The sequence below is a fragment of the Meles meles genome, chromosome 1 (genome assembly GCF_922984935.1).
Source record: "Meles meles chromosome 1, mMelMel3.1 paternal haplotype, whole genome shotgun sequence".
NCBI lineage: Eukaryota > Metazoa > Chordata > Mammalia > Carnivora > Mustelidae > Meles > Meles meles.
This window is the reverse complement of record NC_060066.1, coordinates 201417392-201438041: the sequence shown is the minus strand read 5'-3', so window position 1 is coordinate 201438041 and position 20650 is coordinate 201417392. Positions and strand designations below refer to the sequence as shown.

General features: G+C 41.2%; 1 protein-coding gene across 6 annotated transcripts in view; it reads right to left on the bottom strand.

Annotated features, from left to right (window-relative positions):
• The window catches only part of USP48 (ubiquitin specific peptidase 48), a 101624-nt gene that overhangs the window by 22325 nt on the left and 58649 nt on the right, over window positions 1-20650 (bottom strand). For 4 of the 6 annotated variants that reach the window (XM_046006720.1, XM_046006735.1, XM_046006749.1 and 1 more), the window contains 10 exons: window positions 19206-19403; window positions 17747-17861; window positions 16532-16662; window positions 13586-13657; window positions 6036-6160; window positions 5751-5873; window positions 5416-5477; window positions 4854-4964; window positions 3230-3360; window positions 2763-2869 (listed from right to left, as the gene is read on the bottom strand). In XM_046006720.1, the coding sequence (XP_045862676.1) occupies window positions 2763-2869; window positions 3230-3360; window positions 4854-4964; window positions 5416-5477; window positions 5751-5873; window positions 6036-6160; window positions 13586-13657; window positions 16532-16662; window positions 17747-17861; window positions 19206-19403 (1175 nt within the window). The remainder of the gene's footprint in view (window positions 1-2762; window positions 2870-3229; window positions 3361-4853; window positions 4965-5415; window positions 5478-5750; window positions 5874-6035; window positions 6161-13585; window positions 13658-16531; window positions 16663-17746; window positions 17862-19205; window positions 19404-20650) is intronic. The other 2 variants (XM_046006726.1, XM_046006743.1) reach the window with 1 other exon arrangement.

The window sequence follows — 20650 nt, the reverse complement described above, 5'->3', positions numbered from 1 at the left end:
ATTGTCTTCTTGAAATCCTCCAACAGTTTTTGATGTCATTTTCTATATTTTTTAATCCTTAAGCTAATTATTGCAGTCATACTCATTATTAGTATCACTTTAACATTCAGACTAGCTTAGTAAGTGATTAATCCACTTTCTTTTTATATATTTACGTTTACCAGTGAGATTTTTACTGTCACGTTTTCTTACTACTAATTGGTACCCTTTCTATTCACCTTAAGAAGACCCATTAGTATTTCCCAGAGGGCTGGTTTAGTAGTGATGAACTCCTTTAACTTTTGCTTGTCTGCAAAATTATTATTCCTTTAACTCTGAATGATATCCTTGGCAGGTAGAGTGCTCCTGATTACAAGTGTTTGCATTTTAGCCCTTTAGATATGTCATTACCATTCCCTTCTGGCATGAAGTCTGTGTTGGTAAGGCTTACAGAGGTTCCCTTATATAAAACAAGTTGTTTTTCCCCTGCTACATTTATGATTCTCTACTTCTGACATTTTAATTATGATGTCTTGCGGTGTAAGACTTTTTGGATTCATTATGTTTGGAACTCTCCAGGTTCTCTGGATCCAGGTATCTATTTCCTCCCCTAGATTAGGGAAATTTTCAGCCATTATTTCTTCAAAGAAGTTTTCTGCCCATTTCTCTCTTCCCTCTTCTGGGACCTCTATATGATGAATGTTCTTGTGCCATAGGTCCCTTAAGCTAGTTTCATATTTTAAAATTCTTTTTCCTTTGGGGTGCCTGGGTAGTTCAGTAGGCTAAACATCCAAATCTAAATCTTAGCTCACATCTTGATCTCAGGGTTATGAATTCAAGCCCCACACTGGGCTCCACACTGGGCATGCAGCCTACTTAAAACAACAACAATAACAACAACAACAACAACAAAAACCAAAAAAAAAAAAAAAAAAAAAAAAAAAAACAAAACCAAAAGAAAACCAAAAAACAACTTTTTTTCATTTTACTGCTCTGGCTCAGTTCTACTGCTCTCTTCCAGACTGCTTATTTTCCTTCTACTTGATCTGATCTCCTGTTGAAACCATCCAGTGTATTTTTCAGATCTGTTAATGCATTCTTTAGCTCTGTGACTTCCGTTTGGTCCTTTTTAGTATTTTCTCTGTTTGTTGAATGAAATTTTCCTCTGTGTTCATCCAAATTCTGTGAGCATTTTTATGACCATTACTTTGAACACTTTGTTAGGTAAATTACTTAGGTCTGTTTTGTTATGGTTTTGATTGGGGGTTTTATCCTATTCTTTCATTGGGAACCTATTCCTGTGTTTTCTCTTTTTGCCTGACCATTTGTTAGGTGAAATGATCTCTCCTATTCTCAAACGGGTGGCCCAGTATAAGCACTGAACCTTACGGTTTAACTTCTGACTTCTACGGTGTCTGTCCAACGGTCTGATTGTTTCAGACCCACGGGCCCAGAAATGCAATCCCCTCTGGCCATAAAAACCCAGTGCCCACTGGGCATCCCCTGAGGAGACTGCATGCTTGCTGGCTCTGGGGTTCCCCAGGGATCTGGGGATGTGGTAGTCTGCAACAAGTGCACAGCACACTAGCAGGTGAGAGAGCACAAAACTGGTACCCACCAGTGTGGGCACGAGCAAGGCGGAGAATTTTATTATTTTTTTTTAATTTTACTTATTTGACAGAGAGAAATCACAACTAGGCAGAGAGGCAGGCAGAGAGAGAGGAGGAAGCAGGCTCCCGGCGGAGCAGAGAGCCCGATGCGGGGCTTGATCCCAGGACCCTGAGATCATGACCTGAGCTGAAGGCAGCGGCTTAATCCACTGAGCCACCCAGGTGCCCCGCAAGGTGGAGAATTTTAAAATCGTGTGCCTCCCAGCGGCTCTGGTCCCCGAAGGGAGTCCCAACAAGCTTTAACCCCTTTGGCAGATGCTTTAAGATGAGCAAATGAATCTCCTTCACATCTGATCTAGGCGTTTTGCGAACAGCTGCCTTTGCATGGGGTCCCAGAGTAAGTCAGCCAGTGCAGGACGAGATCTGCACGCATCATCTCCATTCTCTACAGCCGTATGATCCTCCTGGATAGAAGCTCCCTTGGTTTCAAAGCCAGACATTTGGAGAACTGCTTGCTCTGGTGTAGGTCCCAAGAGTTGGGGGACCCGATGTGCGCCACAAACCCTTCTCTCCTCAGGAAGAAGTCCATGTTGTGAGATCTCTCCCTATGATGGGTGGCTGTGCTGGGGGTGGTGCTTTTGGTGAGATAGTATCTCTGCTTCTCCTACCCATCTTGATGCGACCTCTTTATCCTTTGTGGAGCAGCTGTTTAGCTAATTCTCAAGTGCTTCCAGAGGTCATTATTCCGCATATAGCTGTAGACTTGCTGTATCTTGGGAGGAGGTTTATGTTCAGGATTTTCCTATCAGATCTTACTGCCATACTGAACCATCACCCTTTCTGGGTTTGTTCTTGATCTTCCTCACTAGGTACAAGTATTTTTGAGGGTAGGTACCTGGTCTCTCTTCTGTACCAGTGTATTCCCGCCACACCAAGCCCATACCTGGCACAAAGCTGACATTCAGTAATTATCTGTGTATCAAAACAATAACTGACTAAATCCACATATAATCCTGTAAGTATTCATCTTGAATTCTTATTCAGTATGAATTCTTACACTCTAGCTCCAAGGAAATAAAAATGTAATCTTAGGCAGGCTCTAGTGAAAATCTATCAGCAAGTCAAAAAGCCGACTTGATCATTACTAGTCACGGCCACGAGAGGGACTGGTACCTTTTTGTTATCCACAACTTTATGAACATAGATGGTGGCCTGAGTGTATTCACGTAGGTCCCTCTGCTGTTGACACAATAAGCCCTCTCTGCATTCTGGACAGAGTTCTAAAAAACAAAATAGAACAGAAGTAGTTGAGGAATGACTGTAAAAGAACCAAAAAACTATAAACACACAGCAAAGTTACCAGTGAACATTCATGAAATAACTATTACTCTTAATTCCCATTATTGTATTAATAATACCAGTAAGGAAATTCACTTACTATCAACTAGTAAACGTACAAATAATGAGAGGGGTATAGAATAATTCCCACCTCGGGTGTATCTGTTTAGACCTGAATACATGATCGTTAATTTTATTTTATTTTTGATCGTTAATTTTAAATAGGGAATACAACAGTAACACACTCTCCTTCCCTCTTAAAATGTCAAGTGTTAACTATACAAACAAATGTGAAAACTTACTTGGCTCAGAAATATACTGTGTTTCTGAAGGGTTTGCATCTCCCACTTCAGTTCTTGTGATTTTAATTACATGATCCACGACAAAGAGCTTTTGTATCATCTGCCACTCACTGGGCCATATGAGAGCTATACTGTGCAAAAAAACACAACATGCCTTAAGACACATGGAAATTAAGGGAACTAAAATAATCCTTTAGTCTCCTAAACCCAAATCGCCAAATCACTAAGACCAATATTTAGTACAGAAAAGAAGAAAAAGATACATCATCCTCAACAACGAACAGCAGTTTTCCTCATACAAAAGGAGGGTGTTAGAGCAGTGAAACTCAAGATTCACATTACAGGGATCAATAATTCTTTTAAGTCTAAATCTCAAAAACTGAAACTGAATAGAAGGATAAATATCGTATGATGTCCGTTTGTAAAACCCATTTTCAAATAAGCAAAATATTACTTTGTAAGTATACTTTCTGAGCAAGGTAACCCTCAACTTCAGGCCCGAGCTGACAGTAACCAGAACAAAGGGAGAGAGAAAGGGAGGAAAGGAAGAAAGGTTAAGACTGAGGGGCCTTCAGTTTTATTTGAATTGTTTAATATTTAAGTTGCCTGGTACACACAGCTGTATTATTATAGTTATCCTCCTGATGTCTACCATTTACAACACCACCCGCATAGAGGAAGGAAGGGAAAAAAAGAGTTAGGGGAGAACCTAGAAAGAAAGATTATTTTTCTTTTAAGATTTTATTTATTTATTTGACAGGATCACAAGTAGGCAGAGAGAGGGAGAAGCAGGCTCCCTGCTGAGCAGAGAGCCTGATGCGGGGCTTGATCCCAGGACCCTGAGATCATGACCTGAGCTGAAGACAGAGGCTTAACCCACTGAGCCACCCAGGTACCCCATAGAAAGAAAAATTAATAACTGTAAGCTTCCCTAAATGATGTGAAAGTATTAATATGAAGAGTAAACTCCCTACCTCTACTCTTAGTCCCAAAGGAATGATTATGTATATGTTCCAATGTTCACAGTTTATAAGCAATATCAGAGGCATTCTATGCTCTCTTACATAGTTATCAATTCTTTGAAAAGATAAAATGGCAATATCATGGGTAAATTTCAGACATGAGTCCTTTTTGGAAGCACTTGAAGAGTGAGTGGGACAAAAACTTTGACTTTAAGACCCCAGAATTGCAAATGATCAGCCCAGTAGCTCTGCTGGTGCCACAGTGCCTTCCTCCTCCTCATCTATTTGCAGAAGCCCGGTGGCTGCAGGAAAAACGAGGACAAGCAAGCCCCTGGTGATTACGAGATGCTGGAAGAGTTAAACCCGAGAGGCGGTACTGGAACTGGCAGCTTGGGAGAAGACTGGGGCTCTGGGAAGGACAAGGTAGACACAAAGAGTACGGCAGCTTCAGGCAGATTCTCGCCTGCTATATGGAAGCAGTCTTGCCCCCCCCCACCCCTTTTTTAAAGGGGAGTGCTCACTCTACTGGAGCTTTTGAAAGGACAAACACCACAGTTCAGCAAAGGCCTAGATCCTTCAAATACACTGTTTGTGTCAGATAAAAATTACCTAAGCATTCATTATTAATCACTAGAAAAATTACATGAGGAGAAGAAACTCACAGTTTAGAATCTTCTTTGGTCATGGAAGCAAATGTAAACATGAGCCCCCCGTGGGGGCACAGAAGAGCACTGTTTCCAACCGATGACACGGGACTACATCTTGTAGGTTTTCTATTCAAGTGAGACAAGGAGGATCAATATATGTCACTACCATAATCACTCAAGATGTTTAAGATAACTATTTTTACATCTGAAAGGTATTTAATTCATTTAATGACAACAAAAGAAAATTTTAGTACATGCTAAAAATGTAACTATCAAAGGTACTGTAATCAGAATCCATTAATTCTATTTTTTTTTTTTTTAAGATTTTATTTATTTATTTGACAGAGAGCTAGAGAGAGAGCACAAGTAGGCAGAGCAGCAGGCAGAAGGCGAGGAAGAAGCAGGCTCCTGGCTGAGCAGGGAGCCGATGTGGGGCTCGATCCCAGGAGCCTGGAATCATGACCTGAGCTGAAGGCAGACACTTAACCGACTCAGCCACCCAGGAGCCCCTAGTAATTCTTAAAAATAGCAGAATCAACAACAAAAGAAAAAGGAAATAGAAAATTTGGGGCTGTACCTAACAAACTTCCGCCATTCTTCTACGAAGAACTGTGACACGATGTATAGAACATCCGTTTCCTGGAACAAGAGAATCACATACAAATGTCCATTAACTCACCTACATCTTTAGGGAAAATGTTTTCCCATATGCTGTCGTTCTCCTGTTTCAATATAATGCAAATACAACCCTCTGCCAAGAAATGCTAAGCTAGGGTAGACCCTCCAATTAGACAACTAAACAATGAGAATCAGAGGCGCTCTGGGTTGTTCCCAAGTAGTTCATTAGGAATTTGCAAAGCGCCTTTAAAAGGTTAAGATGAATTCTATCCTACTTTATGGGTATCACTATACCTCTGGCCAGTTACTGAGACACGGTCTGTTCTTATCCTGGAACAAATTTGGAAGAGAAGTCTTTTGCTCATTTGCAATCATCTTATGTAAGGCTTCATTCTCTTCCCCTTCTCTTTCTAAAATCTGTAAGAGAATGAAACAAGAAGCAATCAACCACCCCCTGCTGACAGCACAGGACATGCCTCCTCCCTACTCCCCCCACAGAAGTACAATGTCAATTCCCGGGAAAGTCAATCCAGCGAGGTGGCATGTGATTTCCCCAGGAGGCAGCACCACATTCAGTACCTTGCACTGGGAACAGCATTCTCTGTAACTGGGAAACTCCGGAGCCTTTGGAAAGTACTGCTGCAGTTTACTCCAAGCCTCTTTAGAAACAAGTCGTCTTTCATTTTCAGATATGCATAACTCCCCTGAGTTAAAAAAAGAAAAAAAGATTATATTGGGGGGAGTTAAAAAAAAATCAGTATAGAGCCCCCAAAAATCTCCTTCGACCTATAAAAAATTTGTAGATACTCTTTTCTTTCTTTCCTTAGTTTCAAAATTCTTTAAATTTCATCCTTAATTCTGAAGAACTAGCCATTCCTGTATGTCCTTAATCAAGGTCTAATTGAAACACCAGGCAATTAAAAAACAAAAAATAAAACAAAACAAAAAGTAAAAACACACAAATGTATAAGACTAGAGCCAAGCACACCCCATCTCTATCTCTCTACCTGTCAGCAAAGGAAGCAGTGAAAAGAGCCTTCTGGGGATTGAGGTCCCCTTGGCCAGCAGGTGTGGTTCAACAGCAACATGCTTCCACTGACATTCAAATGCCACACTCGCCTACACTTTCCTCCACCCACTCCGGCCAGGGAAATAGTATTTTCAAGGTTGGGTCCAATTTTTTTTTTTTTTTAAAAGATTGATTAATTGATTTGACAGAGAAATCACAAGTAGGTAGAGAGGCAGGTAGAGAGAGGTGGGGAAGCAGGCTCCCTGCTGAGCAGAAAGTCTGATGTGGGACTTGACCCCAGGACCCTGAGATCATGACCTAAGCTGAAGGCAGAGGCTTAATCCACTGAGCTACCCAGGTGCCCAAGGTTGGGTCCAATCTTACCAGAACCATTCTTTTATGCGTCAACTCAAGTTGAATAAAGCAAGCCCTGCTCAATCAGAAAACCATCTCCAGTCAAAATCCAGTTGGCTTTCTTACTACCGCTGTCAGCCCAGTCCCCGTGGATCTTTGAAAATAGCAGAGGACTCCAACTTTTGGTTTTGGCTCAGGTCATGATCTTATGGGTCATGGGACCGAGTCCCATGTCAGGCTCCTCGCTCAACAGGAAGTCTGCAGGGAGAGTCTTCCTCTGTCCACATTGCCCACCCTTGCACACCTGCTTTTGTGAAATAAAGAAAATAAATACATCCTAAAAAAAAAAATACAAACCCAGAAGAGAACACTGGTCAGCAACCCCCTTCCTCTTCTCCCATCACAGGAATGCCCAGGCAGCAGCAACTCCCAATCTTAAGGGCCCCACATCAGTTTACTGCTTACTTGCCCATATCAGGCTTTCAGGTAGCCTGTCTGCCTTTCTCTACCCCTCGCCCCTTTTCTGCTTCTGCTTCCTGTTATTTCAGCTGTTCCTGGTCAGTAAATTAGTGAACTGCACTTACATTACTAGGTGTAGTCATTACCCCCCCCCAAAATCTTAAGGTTTTCAAAGCCATACATTTGTTTCTACCCCCATATCTAAGAAAAATAAAGCCAGTAACTTTTCAAATTACTGTGTCATCATTTTTTGCTTTACAGGTTCTATAAAATAAACAGAATCAGTGAAGTTGATATACACAGCTACCAGTGTGGGTTCTTTATAAGGAAGCTGGGGTATGACCTCAAGTCTGTCTCATCCAAACCCCCACATTTCTAACACCTTAAAATGCATCGTCTTCCATTCTATCTCTCGTTGAGCTTTGAATAACCCCAAGAAAAGACTGCTTTAGAGAACTTATTATCAGAGCAAATAGATCACACTGTAAAAATTAACCTTCTTTCTGAGTAGGCTGTTGACTTAAGTTTCCTGAGGTTATGAAGACCTACTCCAATACGTCTATCCTCAGACAACTGAGGAAGTTTTTTTTAAAAGGTTAACTGGATTATCGGATTCTAATTTAGTACATCTTTATGATGAAATATAATGCAGCCATAAAAAAGATGACAGTAGATTTCCACAATCTGATTTAAAAGAACTCCAAGGCAATTACAATTTTAAACTGGTTTCTTTCTTGCCCCCCCCCCACTCAAGACTGAAGGCTACGTTTGTGCTGAACCATGTACGTGATTCAGAAGAGGTACGTGAAACAAAGGAAAACAGTAATACAAATACACACACACTTTAAGGGGATTTCCTGTCACTGGGGACTTGTTGCCCTAGTTCTGATGGGAGGCATTTCAATGCTGGATGTGTCTAAAGGACAACCTAAATTTATTTCTGAATTCAGGAGACTGTTTTAATAAATCACTTCACTGCAGTTTCACTGAATAAACAAAGTCCTCTCCCCCTGTACTTCTTACCATGTTTCTAAAGTTAGTGTCCTATCATTTTTTTTTTTTTAAAGATTTTATTTATTTATTTGACGTAGACATGGTGAGACAGGGAACACAAGCAGATGGAGTGGGAGAGGGAGAAGCAAGCTTCCCACCAAGCAGGGAGCTTGATCCCAGGACCCTGGGATCACAACCCGAGCTCAAGGCAGATGCTTAATGACTGAGCCACCCAAGCACCCGATGTCCTATTATTTTAATAACTGCCATGACTGAACATATCTGAATCTTGCTTATGACCTTACAATCACTAATTTTTACTTGTGGTATATGAATTTTTAGACTTGTATCCTGTAATAATTATCACATTCCAAAATTTGAAAAGAAAAAGCCAGTGAAATTCATCCTGGAGCAACATCTCTCAACACAAGATCAAATCAGCCATGAGAGATCAAATTCACCAAATATACTGGATAAGCTAATCCCCAAGGTTTCTGCCAATAAAAAACAGGAATGTAGTAAACAATGAGTTTAGACTATGTATAAATATCCTCACCCACAAAATCTAGATCTAAACTGCCCAACTGCAAAGCAAATTGTGCAATAAGAAAGGTTTAGGGACACCTGGGTGGCTCAGTCAGTTAAGTGTCCATCTTTTTTTTTTTTTAAAGATTTTATTTATTTCTTTGACAGAGATCACAAGTAGGCAGAGAGAGAGAGGAAGCCAAGCAGAGAGCCTGATGTGGGGCTCAATCCCAGGACCCTGAGATCATGACCTGAGCTGAAGGTAGAGGCTTAACCTGAGGCACCCATGCACCCAAGTGTCCATCTTTTTTTTTTTTTTTTAAAGATTTTATTTATTTATTTGACAGACAGAGATCACAAGTAGACAGAGAGGCAGTCAGAGAGAGAGGAGGAAGCAGGCTCCCTGCTGAGCAGAGAGACCGATGCGGGGCTCGATCCCAGGACCCTGGGATCATGACCCGAGCCGAAGGCAGAGGCTTTAACCCACTGGGCCACCCAGGCATCCCCCAAGTGTCCATCTTTTGATTTCAGCTCAGGTCATGATTTCAGGGTCCTGGGCTCCAGCCCCATGTTTTGGGGGGTGGGGGGGGAAATTCCAGCTCGGCAGGGAGTCTGCTTCTCTCTGTCCCTCCCCCAGCTCATTAGCATGCAGACACTGTCTCAAATAAATAAATTTTATTTAAAAAAAAAAAAAAGGTAGGGGCCCCTGGGTGGCTCAGTCATTTAGCATGTGCCTTTGGCTCAGGTCATGATCCTGGGGTCCTGGGATCACGCCCCATATCAGGATCCCTGCTCAATGGGAAGCCTGCTTCTCCCTCTCCCACTGCCCCTGTTCCCTCTCTGGCTGTCTCTCTCTCTCTGTCAAAGAAAGAGAGAAAGGAAGGAAGGAAGGTAGGTTGGTTATAGGAAGGTTATCCACTTAAATGAATACCAAATGAACTGGGTAAAAAAGCTTGATGCATACATAGCATACGCAATAAATACTGAACTCTATGGCAGTAGTAAATCTCCTAATGGAATATAATCCAGTGATTAATTCACATAAATCTCTGATGTATTAAATATACACAGGACTTTATAGATATACTGGGATTTTACAGTAAAAATATGCAAATTCACAATAAGAACATCCAGATAAAAACAAAATTTTAGTGCCTCCTAAATAACATTAAACCAGAGTAAAGGGATTTTTAACAAAATTTTAAGGATTTAAATACATTGTATGTTAATTAAATAAGTAAATAAATTTTGGGGGGTGCCTGGGTGGCTCAATGGGTTGAGCCTCTGCCTTCAGCTCGGGTCATGATCCCAGAGTCCTGGGATCAAGCCCCGCATCGGTCTCTCTGCTCAGTGGGGAGCCTGCTTCCTCCTCTCTCTGACTGCTTCTCTGCCTACTTGTGATTTCTGTCTGTCAAGTAAATAAATTTAAAAAAAAAAATCTTTTAAAAAATAAATAAATAAATAAATAATTTTTTTTAAAGGATTTATTTGACAGAGAGTGTATGTGTGGGCGGGCATATGCACATGTGGAGGGAGGGGCCGATAAGCCCTCCCTCTGAGCAGAGTCCCAAGGAGACTCCCTACTGCATGTGGAGCCCAACACTGGCTTTGATCCCTCAACCCTGAGATCATGACCTGAGCCAAAATCAAGAGTAGGACACTTGCTTAACTGACTGAGCCACCTAGGCGTCCCCAGAGTAAAGGGATTTTTTAAAAAATTTATAAAATCATAATGATGGATAAAGAGAACACTGCGGGAGCCATGCCAACAAGTTTTTGAAGCTTAAGAGGAAATGGATGGGACACAAGAAAAATGAATTTTAAATTGGCAAAAGTCAGGAAGTAACCAGATTCACTACATTGCAGAAGTGCCTCCCAGTGACCCAGGAATTGGCAGCACACAGAAGCACAGATGGTATTAAAAAACAGGGAAATGGACCGCAAGTCTGTACTTAGGAGGCAGTAATATTTTGTCCCTTCCTCATGCTCTAAGCCACTCTATCCACAGACTACCACAGGCTTCTCTGACAACACGCAGGCTCAGGCCCCTGCACCCAACAATATAGTGCGCAGATGAATGTGGGCACGAGCTGAGATGGAGTAAGTGTTTCCACACAGAAGGCAGAGGCTCCCAAACCCTCTTGTCTCTCACGACCCCAGGGCTCTGACAGTCCAGTCAGCACTCTGCAAGCAGGAAGACAGAAGATACTTATGGAAAATCTGAGTAGCCTAAGAGCAGATCCCAAACAGTGGGAACTCCCCAGACCAAGAGGCCAGCCAGGGGCCTCCCAACAGCAAAGCTAGTCATCACCAGCCTCAGCCACACGCACAGCATCCAGAGAGCATCTCACACAACAGAGGAGGTCAGGCCCACACGGAGGCAGGTGGAGGTGAGAGGTCACAACATTGGAGACAAAAGTCTTACAAGCTGCCAGAAATGGAAGAAAAAAAGGTAACCTACAAGGTTACCTACAATGGCTTTGGACAAATGTTACACTGAAAGATACAATTCCTTCCGGGTTTTGACAGAAAATAATTTCCAACAATTATATACCTAGCCTTTGTAAAACTACCCCTCAAGGGTGAGGACCTCCAGCAGATAATTCTCGTCTCTTTGTGACTCAGTTTACTTACTCGTGAGTATGAAGGATGGACAGTAATACTAATACTGACCACTCAGGGTTGTTGTAGAGGCTAAATGAGTTACAACTAACTACAAACTAACAGACAAACAAAACAAAACAACAACAAAAAACTAACGGACACACGGTCAATGGTCAGTTCCTGTGTACTACGCTCTTACTACCAGTAGCATTCTACTACCACCACGAATGAGCTTTAATATAAACCGAAGAAGTGAAGTGGGTTTCTAAGTAAGGTCCAATATCCTGCACCTGAAAACCTGGGTCCCATAGACACACAGTACACTGGAAGTGAGGTCCACAGAAACAATCATTGAGAACCATCCTTTTAAACTACTAGAGAAAGTAGCGGTGCCTGGCTGGCTCAGCAAGCAAGTCCTGATCTCATGGTCGTGGGTTCAAGCCCCTGGCTGAGAGTCCAACTTACGTAAAAAAATAATAAAATCAGGGGCGCCTGGGTGGCTCAGTGGATTAAGCCGCTGCCTTCGGCTCAGGTCATGATCTCAGGGTCCTGGGATCGAGCCCCGCATCGGGCTCTCTGCTCCGCGGGGAGCCTGCTTCCTCCTCTCTCTCTGCCTGCCTCTCTGCCTACTTTGATCTCTCTCTCTATCAAATAAATAAATAAAATCTTTAAAAAAATAAATAAATAAAATAAAATTCAAGATAAAGTATAGCCCCGAGTTGAGATCAGGCTAAAGACCTAAAAACCACCTCTCGTGCTCAACTTTTCAGTTGAGGAGTACAGCACAAGTCTGAAATCACACTCAGCTCTGCCATGCTTTTTGTCACAACTGTGATCCTGCAATGACAGGATGAGACAAGAGGTGGGAAGACTGAGCAAAAGTCAGTGAGCCAAGGGGTAAGATGACAGTCTGAGTTCTGACACTCTTTCAAACAGCTGGGAGGCCCCGAGCAGGAAAGTCAGTGTTGTGTCGCAGACGCCTCAACTCTCAAAAGGGAGGAACGTACCCTACTGTCTGCATCCTTGCTGTGATGGTTAAGGGAAAAGAAAAGCTGGTATGAAGGCGTCACGAGAACAACTGACGTACTCTTGGCTATTCACTTCACCTTCTTCTGCCTACTCAACCCGCCAGCCACACACGAGGTCATGTCCTCTCTGCATCTGTGCTCCTCCTGTGCATTACAGTGTTAAGCGGGGCTAGCTGGGAGGCAGGGTGATGGGACAGATAGGAAGGAAAGATAGGCCTGTGACCCTCCCCGTGAGACACAAATCCACACCCCAAGATGACTTCCCCTCCCAGCTGTATGGCCAGTAAACAAGTAAGCACAGTCCCTCAACGAGTCAGTGAAGTACAGTGCAACAATGTCTAAAAGGCCAGCATACAAGTATCATTCCAGTGACAACTATTAGTGATTATAGTCAAGGGCTCCGGATATTAAAAGGCTCGTGTGCATGCGGGTAGGTGTTGAGATACCATGCATTAGTTCATAATGAACTGGTAAGAGCTGGATACAGCTGGGGATGGGGTGGGGGTGAGGACACTTATGCAGTAAGCGGCTTTGAGAAGCAAATGCCCGTTTGACTTTCACAGCACTAACAGAATGGAAAACCGTGTCTCATATACAAGAAGTCCCTTGCAAAAAGTTACTTACTAGAAGTGAGCACTCCCTAAGACAAATAATACGCAATCAGATACACAGGATAAATAAAAACCTGGAAATTATTATTAGTAGTACACAGCACACGGCAGCTGGTCATTAAATGAAAACGAAATGAAACCAGAAATAGCCCTGATAATATTAAAATGTATAAACACTGTTCTGAAAATGTTCAAGTAAAGCAAAGACTCATAGTCATAGGACATAACTGAAATTCTTCCTTTTAACTCAGATAGTCCTTCAACATGGCAAGTGGCAAAAGTTTCTTCTCTAAATATGGGAAAATCCTATTTTGCGACAGCAGAAGATATGAGGGGTACTAGTGGGAAAACAGGCAGCAAGAAGCTAACCATTAAACAGGATAAGAGAACAAACATTTATAACCAAGCACAGGCTAGAAAGCCAGTATTCCACCCTGGCTGCCGTGTCTGGGCCTAACCCCTAAGACATGCGGCAAAAGTCTGAACAACACATTTATGATAAACTAACATCAGACTAGCAAGGGAAGACGTATGCTTCTAGCTTACCATGTGGACAAAGAATGTCTTCATTAAAATTTAATTCCTCCTCCTCTTCTTTTCTTTCTTCTTTTGATTCATCTAATCAAAAGAAATACAGATAATAACCACTCTAGCTGTTATATTTGAAGTTCAAAGTAGCAGAGATATGACTGGGCACAATTTTGAACAAAGAAAACTTAAAACATTCTGAAAATCAGACCCAAGTGATTCCTACCTGCTACTGTTAGGAAGTGTTATATTTCTTTCCCTTAAAAGGAAAGAAAAATAGCTGAATGGCAGTTTTCCTTTTTTCAAGACTTATATTATGCAAGGAAATGTTCCTTTTTTCAAACTGAGAAATACTTTACATATCTTTCCATTAATTCTAGTCAAGCTATTCAGAATACAGGATCATAAACCAAGTTGATAATCACCTACATGTCATGTCATTTTCACCCACCTATTCTTTTAGGGGTGAACAGAAAGCTTCAGAAAAGACTAATGAGAAGTAAGGACTTAACCTTTAACATGAAGAATATATATTAACAACTGAGCTTTTCCCGTTACCATTTCTCTTCCAATATTCATTTTTCCTATCTGTCTACACTGTGTCAACATGAATTTGTAGTTGTGTACACCAGTTACACAGTCACATAGAAAGTCTTAAGTCTAAGGAGATTAGAATAGTTATCCACGGGTTTTAGTTTAAGTACATAAGACATTTAAAGAATATTTACTAACCATTAAATAGCTCAGTAAAAAACCAGGCACAGGAAGGAACTCTCTCGATCACAAACACAACAAGAACTTCTTAAAGGACCATGGTTGATCTCGATGATCATCATTTTTTGAAAGGCAAACCTTGACACTGCTAAGTCATTTTTTCGCGTATCAGACTAGTAATAGCTCATGTGAAAGGGTTATTTTTCATGTTGATAAAAGCATGGGAAAACAACCCGTATATACTTTCTGGAGAAAATTTACCAATATGTATCGGTACGTGGCAATTATAAATGGTTACAATTCTCTGATCCAACCATTTCTGGGTATTTATGCAAAGATGTAGGTACAAGTGTATGTAAGGATGCTCACTTTATCTGTTCTTATATATTAATTGTACAAAACTGAAAAAAAGGGCGCCTGGGTGGCTCAGTGGGTTAAGCCACTGCCTTCGGCTCAGGTCATGATCTCAGGGTCCTGGGATCGAGTCCCGCATCGGGCTCTCTGCTCAGCAGGGAGCCTGCTTCCCTCTCTCTCTCTCTGCCTGCCTCTCTATCTACTTATGATCTCTCCCTGTCAAATAAATAAATAAAATATTAAAAAAAAAAACTGAAAAAAAAAATCAATTAAATAGAAAGAATACATTCATACAATAATGTATGGATTCCTTCAGCCACTAAATAAAAGAGCCCCGTAAAAAAAATAAAAATAAAAATAAAAATAAAAGAGCCCCGTATTCTAGTAGAGGAAAATGCACTACAGGACTGCACCTATAGGACTGCCATTATTAAAAAACAAAATAAAACCCCATTTACAGCTATTATATTTGGTAGAAGGGCCTCCAGAGTTTACTTTGTACATTCTGCTCTGCTTCAAGCTCTTAAAATCTCTGAATGGAGAAAGGACGAGAAGAGAAGCATATTACTCTCAAACCAACATGACAACTATTTTTAAGCTAGGCCAACATCAAGAATACTTCCTATTATGGCATCTGACTTTACCTAAAAGGAACAATCACTCGGGTGCCTGGCTGGCTCAGTTGTTGGAGTGTGTGACTTGATCTCTGGGTTTTGATTTTGAGCCCTGTTAGGTGCTGAGATTACTTAAAAGCTTTAAAAAAAAAAAAAAAAAAAAAAAGACCACTAACACATAAAGAAGTTTAAAAGAGCACCAAGTAAATATTTGACACACTGTATCACACGATGCTACCAGAAATAGGGTTTTTAAATGAAAGAACAGTAACACTGGAATTAAGGTTAAGTTCATGAATTGTACAGATTTTTTTTAACCAAAAGGAAAAAAAAAGGTTGAATCTGAAAACGTTAAAAATCACAGCCCGAAACAAAGAGCCAAGGCCTTGGGGTTTTTATTTTCTTATAAATAAGAGTTGCTGAATTACTGTGTTGTACACTTGACAGTAATCTAACTCCGTGTGTTAACTTCCTTCAAAAAAGTAATCCTAGTCCATTTATTAAAATAAAATTAAAAGATAGTGATATGGGAAGAGCCACACCAAGCAAATTCAGAATATTTCAGTAAAAAGGCCAAGAATAATAAAAGATAATTTTTAAAAATCTATGTATGTGATCCTAATAAGTGGATAAGAGAACGAGGTGAGACAACTGCTTGAGGGTCACTAATTGTGCCTGAACAGACTGATCAAAACCACTAGCTTCCAATTTAAACCTACAAATAATTTTTAGAGCCTTAATTCCCCTTGTATCTTATAAAACACTGATTATAAAATTCAATTTAGTGGTTGACCTATATTAACATAATTTCCTACTTGAAAGCATAGCTTCAGAAAACTCAGTAGAATTTATTAAGAAAATACTATTCATAAGCTGCCTTCTCTCCTGGATGAAAAAAATGCGAAGTACAGGGTCATTTTATTTGCCAAAGGCAGCCTGTAAATGTGGCAGATAATCTATAACCAAACACACTGAGCTGACAATATCCTATGCGACTGGCAGGAGACTCGCCTTTCTTAAAAATTTTAGTCTGGAGCAGAATTAAAAAGAATTTTGCCTGTGATTAACTAGAGCGACCAGGAGAAAAAAGGATGCCAGGGCACACAGAACTCCTCGCATGAGCTGCTGAGCCCTTGCTCAATTTCAATATAACTTAAACAATCTTTTTATTTGTTCTGAGACACCTGAGTGCTTCTGGTTTAATAAAAATGGCTTCTGAAATTGCACAGGTGGGAATTCTGCAGTGCCGCCCACGACCACCAACACAGACTTTTCACATTACCTTTGTTCAAGGTGTTGCCGTTCATTTTCCCATTGCTTTGGTCTACGTCACCGTCTTGTTCGTCTAGTTGTTCAAGAGCTAGCTGACGCCAACTGCGCAGGGAGGATTTCCCTACCCAAAATCCATCACTGCTGCGGAAGAGAGACCATATGAAATCATGCAAGTAACATTTCCTAATGACCTCCCCCTTCACGTGTAAAGGTCACAAACGAAAATGAATTACAAACATTCAAAATTTGCTACCATCCACACAATCTTTTTAAAGATTTTATTTATTTGTCAGAGAGAGAAGAGAGCAAGCACAAGCAGGCAGAATGGCAGGCAGAGGCAGAGAGAGAAGCAGGCTCCCTATTGAGCAAGGAGCCCGATACGGGCCTTGATCCCAGGACCCTGGGAGCCAAAGGCGGCAGCTTAACTGACTGAGCCACCCAGGCATCCCCATCCACACAATTTTTAATGCACTCCCATGTTTTGGCCATTTTCACTCTTCACTACCGAAATGCGGGTATCTCAGATTCTGTTTCTATCCCAAGTCTTACCTGCTTCCTCAATTACATTCACGCCAAACACAACCCAATGAGCTACTTTCTTTCCTTTGACTACTACCCCGAAATACGTACAGCCGTGCCTTCAAGCATACATACAGGTCCTCACATATACACAACCATGTCTATACACACATCTAAGGAGTCATGAGGCTATTTGGAGAATGACCAAAAACATCAAACGAGGTTACTCTTTATTTGGAAAATACAGAACAGAAGTTAAACCTAGCTATAGTAAGCGCCATTAATAAATGCCACCTGAGTTTATTGGTTCCCGGGTCCAGAGGTCCGCTAGGGAGTGGCGCTGGGTTTTTCTGCCAAGGATGATCCTCTGGCTACCATTTAGTACACTCCAGCCTCTCTGGAGGGACACCCCCACACCTGAACACGCACTAACACAGTGCCTTGGTCTGGTTGGACCTCAGATCCGTACCTCTACTTCTACCTTTCTGATGGATGGAATACAGTCACAAAGGCCGGGTGACCGCCCTTTGTTCATCGCGGCCACAGTGGCGATCACCGCACAATCTAACCTCCCTGTCATCCACATCATTACTCCTCTTTCTTCAAAAAACCCTAACTGCTATTGTCTATAGGTCACAAGACATTTGGTTGTTCCCTCTTACAACTATTTCAGTTTAGCGTCAATAGTAAACGCTGTGTAACATACCCCTTTACCGTCGCCTTCAGCAGATTATTCACGGTTTTATAATCTTCATTCAGTTGGCTCTTCAGACGCAACACACGACAGCGTTCTACCACACACTCCTTACATAGGGCTTTCACTAGAGGTGGGAGAGAAGGACAGCAGATGAAGTCTGTTCGCGCACAGGTTACCGGTGAGCAAAGTGTCAGGACTGCACAGAACACAGAATTCTAAAGCAAAGTCACAAGTTTTGACAATAGGGAAAGCTGATCTATGGCCTAAATTATTTAGGTGGTACATTTCAAGACAGCAAAACTCATATCTGCATAAAGAGAGAACAATGACGGGGCGCCTGGGTGGCTCAGTGGGTTAAGCCACTGCCTTCTGCTCAGGTCATGATCTCAGGGTCCTGGGATCGAGTCCCGCATGGGGCTCTCTGCTTAGCGGGGAGCCTGCTTCCCTCTCTCTCTCTCTGCCTGCCTCTCTGCCTTGTTGTGATTTCTCTCTGTCAAATAAATAAATAAAATCTTTAAAAAAAAAAAAAAAAAAAAGAGAGAACAATGAGATCTGAAATGTTGTAATATGCTAAAGCAGCCTATGCCATAGAGTATAGTACTCTACAAGGTTTAGACACATACTTTATGAGACTAGAGTTAAATAATTGAGGATCTAAGTTGGGGGGAAGACAACATATCTGGGATCTATATAACGTTAATTGAGAGCTTCATGTGAGTATGAAATACTGGAACACTTCAAATCACAGAACACTAAAAAGGAAAAAAAAAAACCCACCAAAGGCCAGTTTAAAACTCACAGTTGTAGGAATTCTATGATATATGATTCTTTGAAAGAGCTTATCACGGCTCAGTTCACTGATCATGAATCAAAAACAAATTCAGAAAGCAAAACTCCAGATGTGTACAAGAGAAGGTCTGGGCCAGCAGTTAAATGCCAGTTTTTATGCAGTAAGTTGTACACATTCAGAGAACAGCATTTAATTTAGGAAAAGGAGGGAGGGTGATCACGCAATTTCATTTTCGTAGAGTCACCTATAGGTTGGAGGTGGGGCTTATGTTGCCATTAAAAAGAAAATGTTTTGAGGAGAGACAACCAGAACCAAACAGACTACGGATACTATGTTGTTATATACAGCTCTATAGTCAAAGCAGAATCAAGCAGCGTCCATTCGCATGCTAAGTAACCATCTACAGTAAATGTGCCATCCACAAGCCCAAGGTTCAAGTACTTGAAGAGTACTGAACAAAGTAACAAAATACTACCAGATGGTTTTCTCAGAAGAAGGAAATTTTGTCAACGAAAAGTGAGGTATAATGATACATAACTTCTATCTTTAGCCAATCCTTTCTGCAAAGTGTACAGAACATTCGGACCGGCTGGCACAGTCTGGGTCAGATGATCACAGAGACCATAGGGTGAGGACTTCATGAATTACTTCAGACGCAGAGAAGATACCCTGAATTACCAGTGAGTCTTGGTCCTCCCCCATATCGACTATAGAAAATGTCAGCTGCATATTCCGATATTCTCTTCATAATTGAGATCTTGTCAGGGTGAAGCTTGTCGTGGGAACACAGGCAAGCGTGATTATCAATAGGCTTGGTGGGTGTTGATTCATCCAACCACTTCTGCAGCCACTCGAGAGAGACAAATTCATAGGGCTCTGAGGAAGAAAGGAAAGAGTCTATGTATTTTCACTGTTTTTTGACTAAGTGATACATTCTTTTTCCTCAAAAGACAATGCAAACTCTGTCAAAAGTTAGCAGAATCAGAAGCAACACTGTTCAGGGGAAATGTTTGGGGACCATGATGCAAAGCTCCATTTAACTACCCCTCGTCTGGTTCAAGGAGCTGTGCACAATAGGGACGAGTCGGCACAGTGCCCTATGAGATCGGCTGGTATTATTAACCACATTCTACAAAAGAGGCATCCACAGAGAGAAGTGTCTTGCTTGACAGCACAGCAGAGCTCTGATCAGGACACCCACGATGGTTCACTACAAAGCCATGCTCCACGCCAGCTCGTAAATCACATAACCTTATTCCCTATCATGTTTATTTCATAAATGATTTTCATGAACACTTTTCACCAATATGTGATATACATGTTGGACTGAAAATGAAACATCTGACTGAGTTTTAAGTTAGAGATTAACCTCATCAGCTATAACAATTTGTAAAAGCCTGTTTCAACCACTGAATTTTTCTTCATCCAAGAGGACACTGTCAATTATAACATACTTGATTTCCCCACCCCAATCCATATCATGAGCTATTTGTTACATTATTATGTTATTATCTCAAAAAACTAAGCTATTTTAAACAAACTTCAGGATGAAGTACACTAGAATCGAATTGTTACTGATTTTGAAGTTGCAAAAATTAAGACAAATCTAAACCACCTCAAACTGAATTTTCGCTTGGGTAAACTGAGTCCATGAGTTCACTAAAAGTCAAAATTAAAGACAAAGGACCAGCTTTGATTACTTACAAAGATCTCCAGTGAGTCCCAGCATAAAACATAGAAGAAAACATACAGAGATTGAATTTACGTATTTGTATTATGTACTACTTCTGATGAGATCTGAGGGGATAGACAATTCAACTCAAAGCCCACTTTGACCACTTGTACACTACAGGTCTAGAAAACTAATTTCCATTTCCAGTTTAGTTTGAAACAATTCAATTTTTACAAAAACAGAACTCAGCATTGTCACATCCCTTATTTATGCTAAGACTGTACATTGTCAACTAAGAGCCTTCCGACTGGTCATCCCGAATGCTGCTACAGAGAAAGAGCTCATGACTGCAAGTTGAGACCAAGGTCTAATCAAGTTCTGCCACCAAGGAACTGAACTTGAGCAAGTCACTTAAACTCTCTATGCTTTAGGTCTTTTATTTGTAAAATGA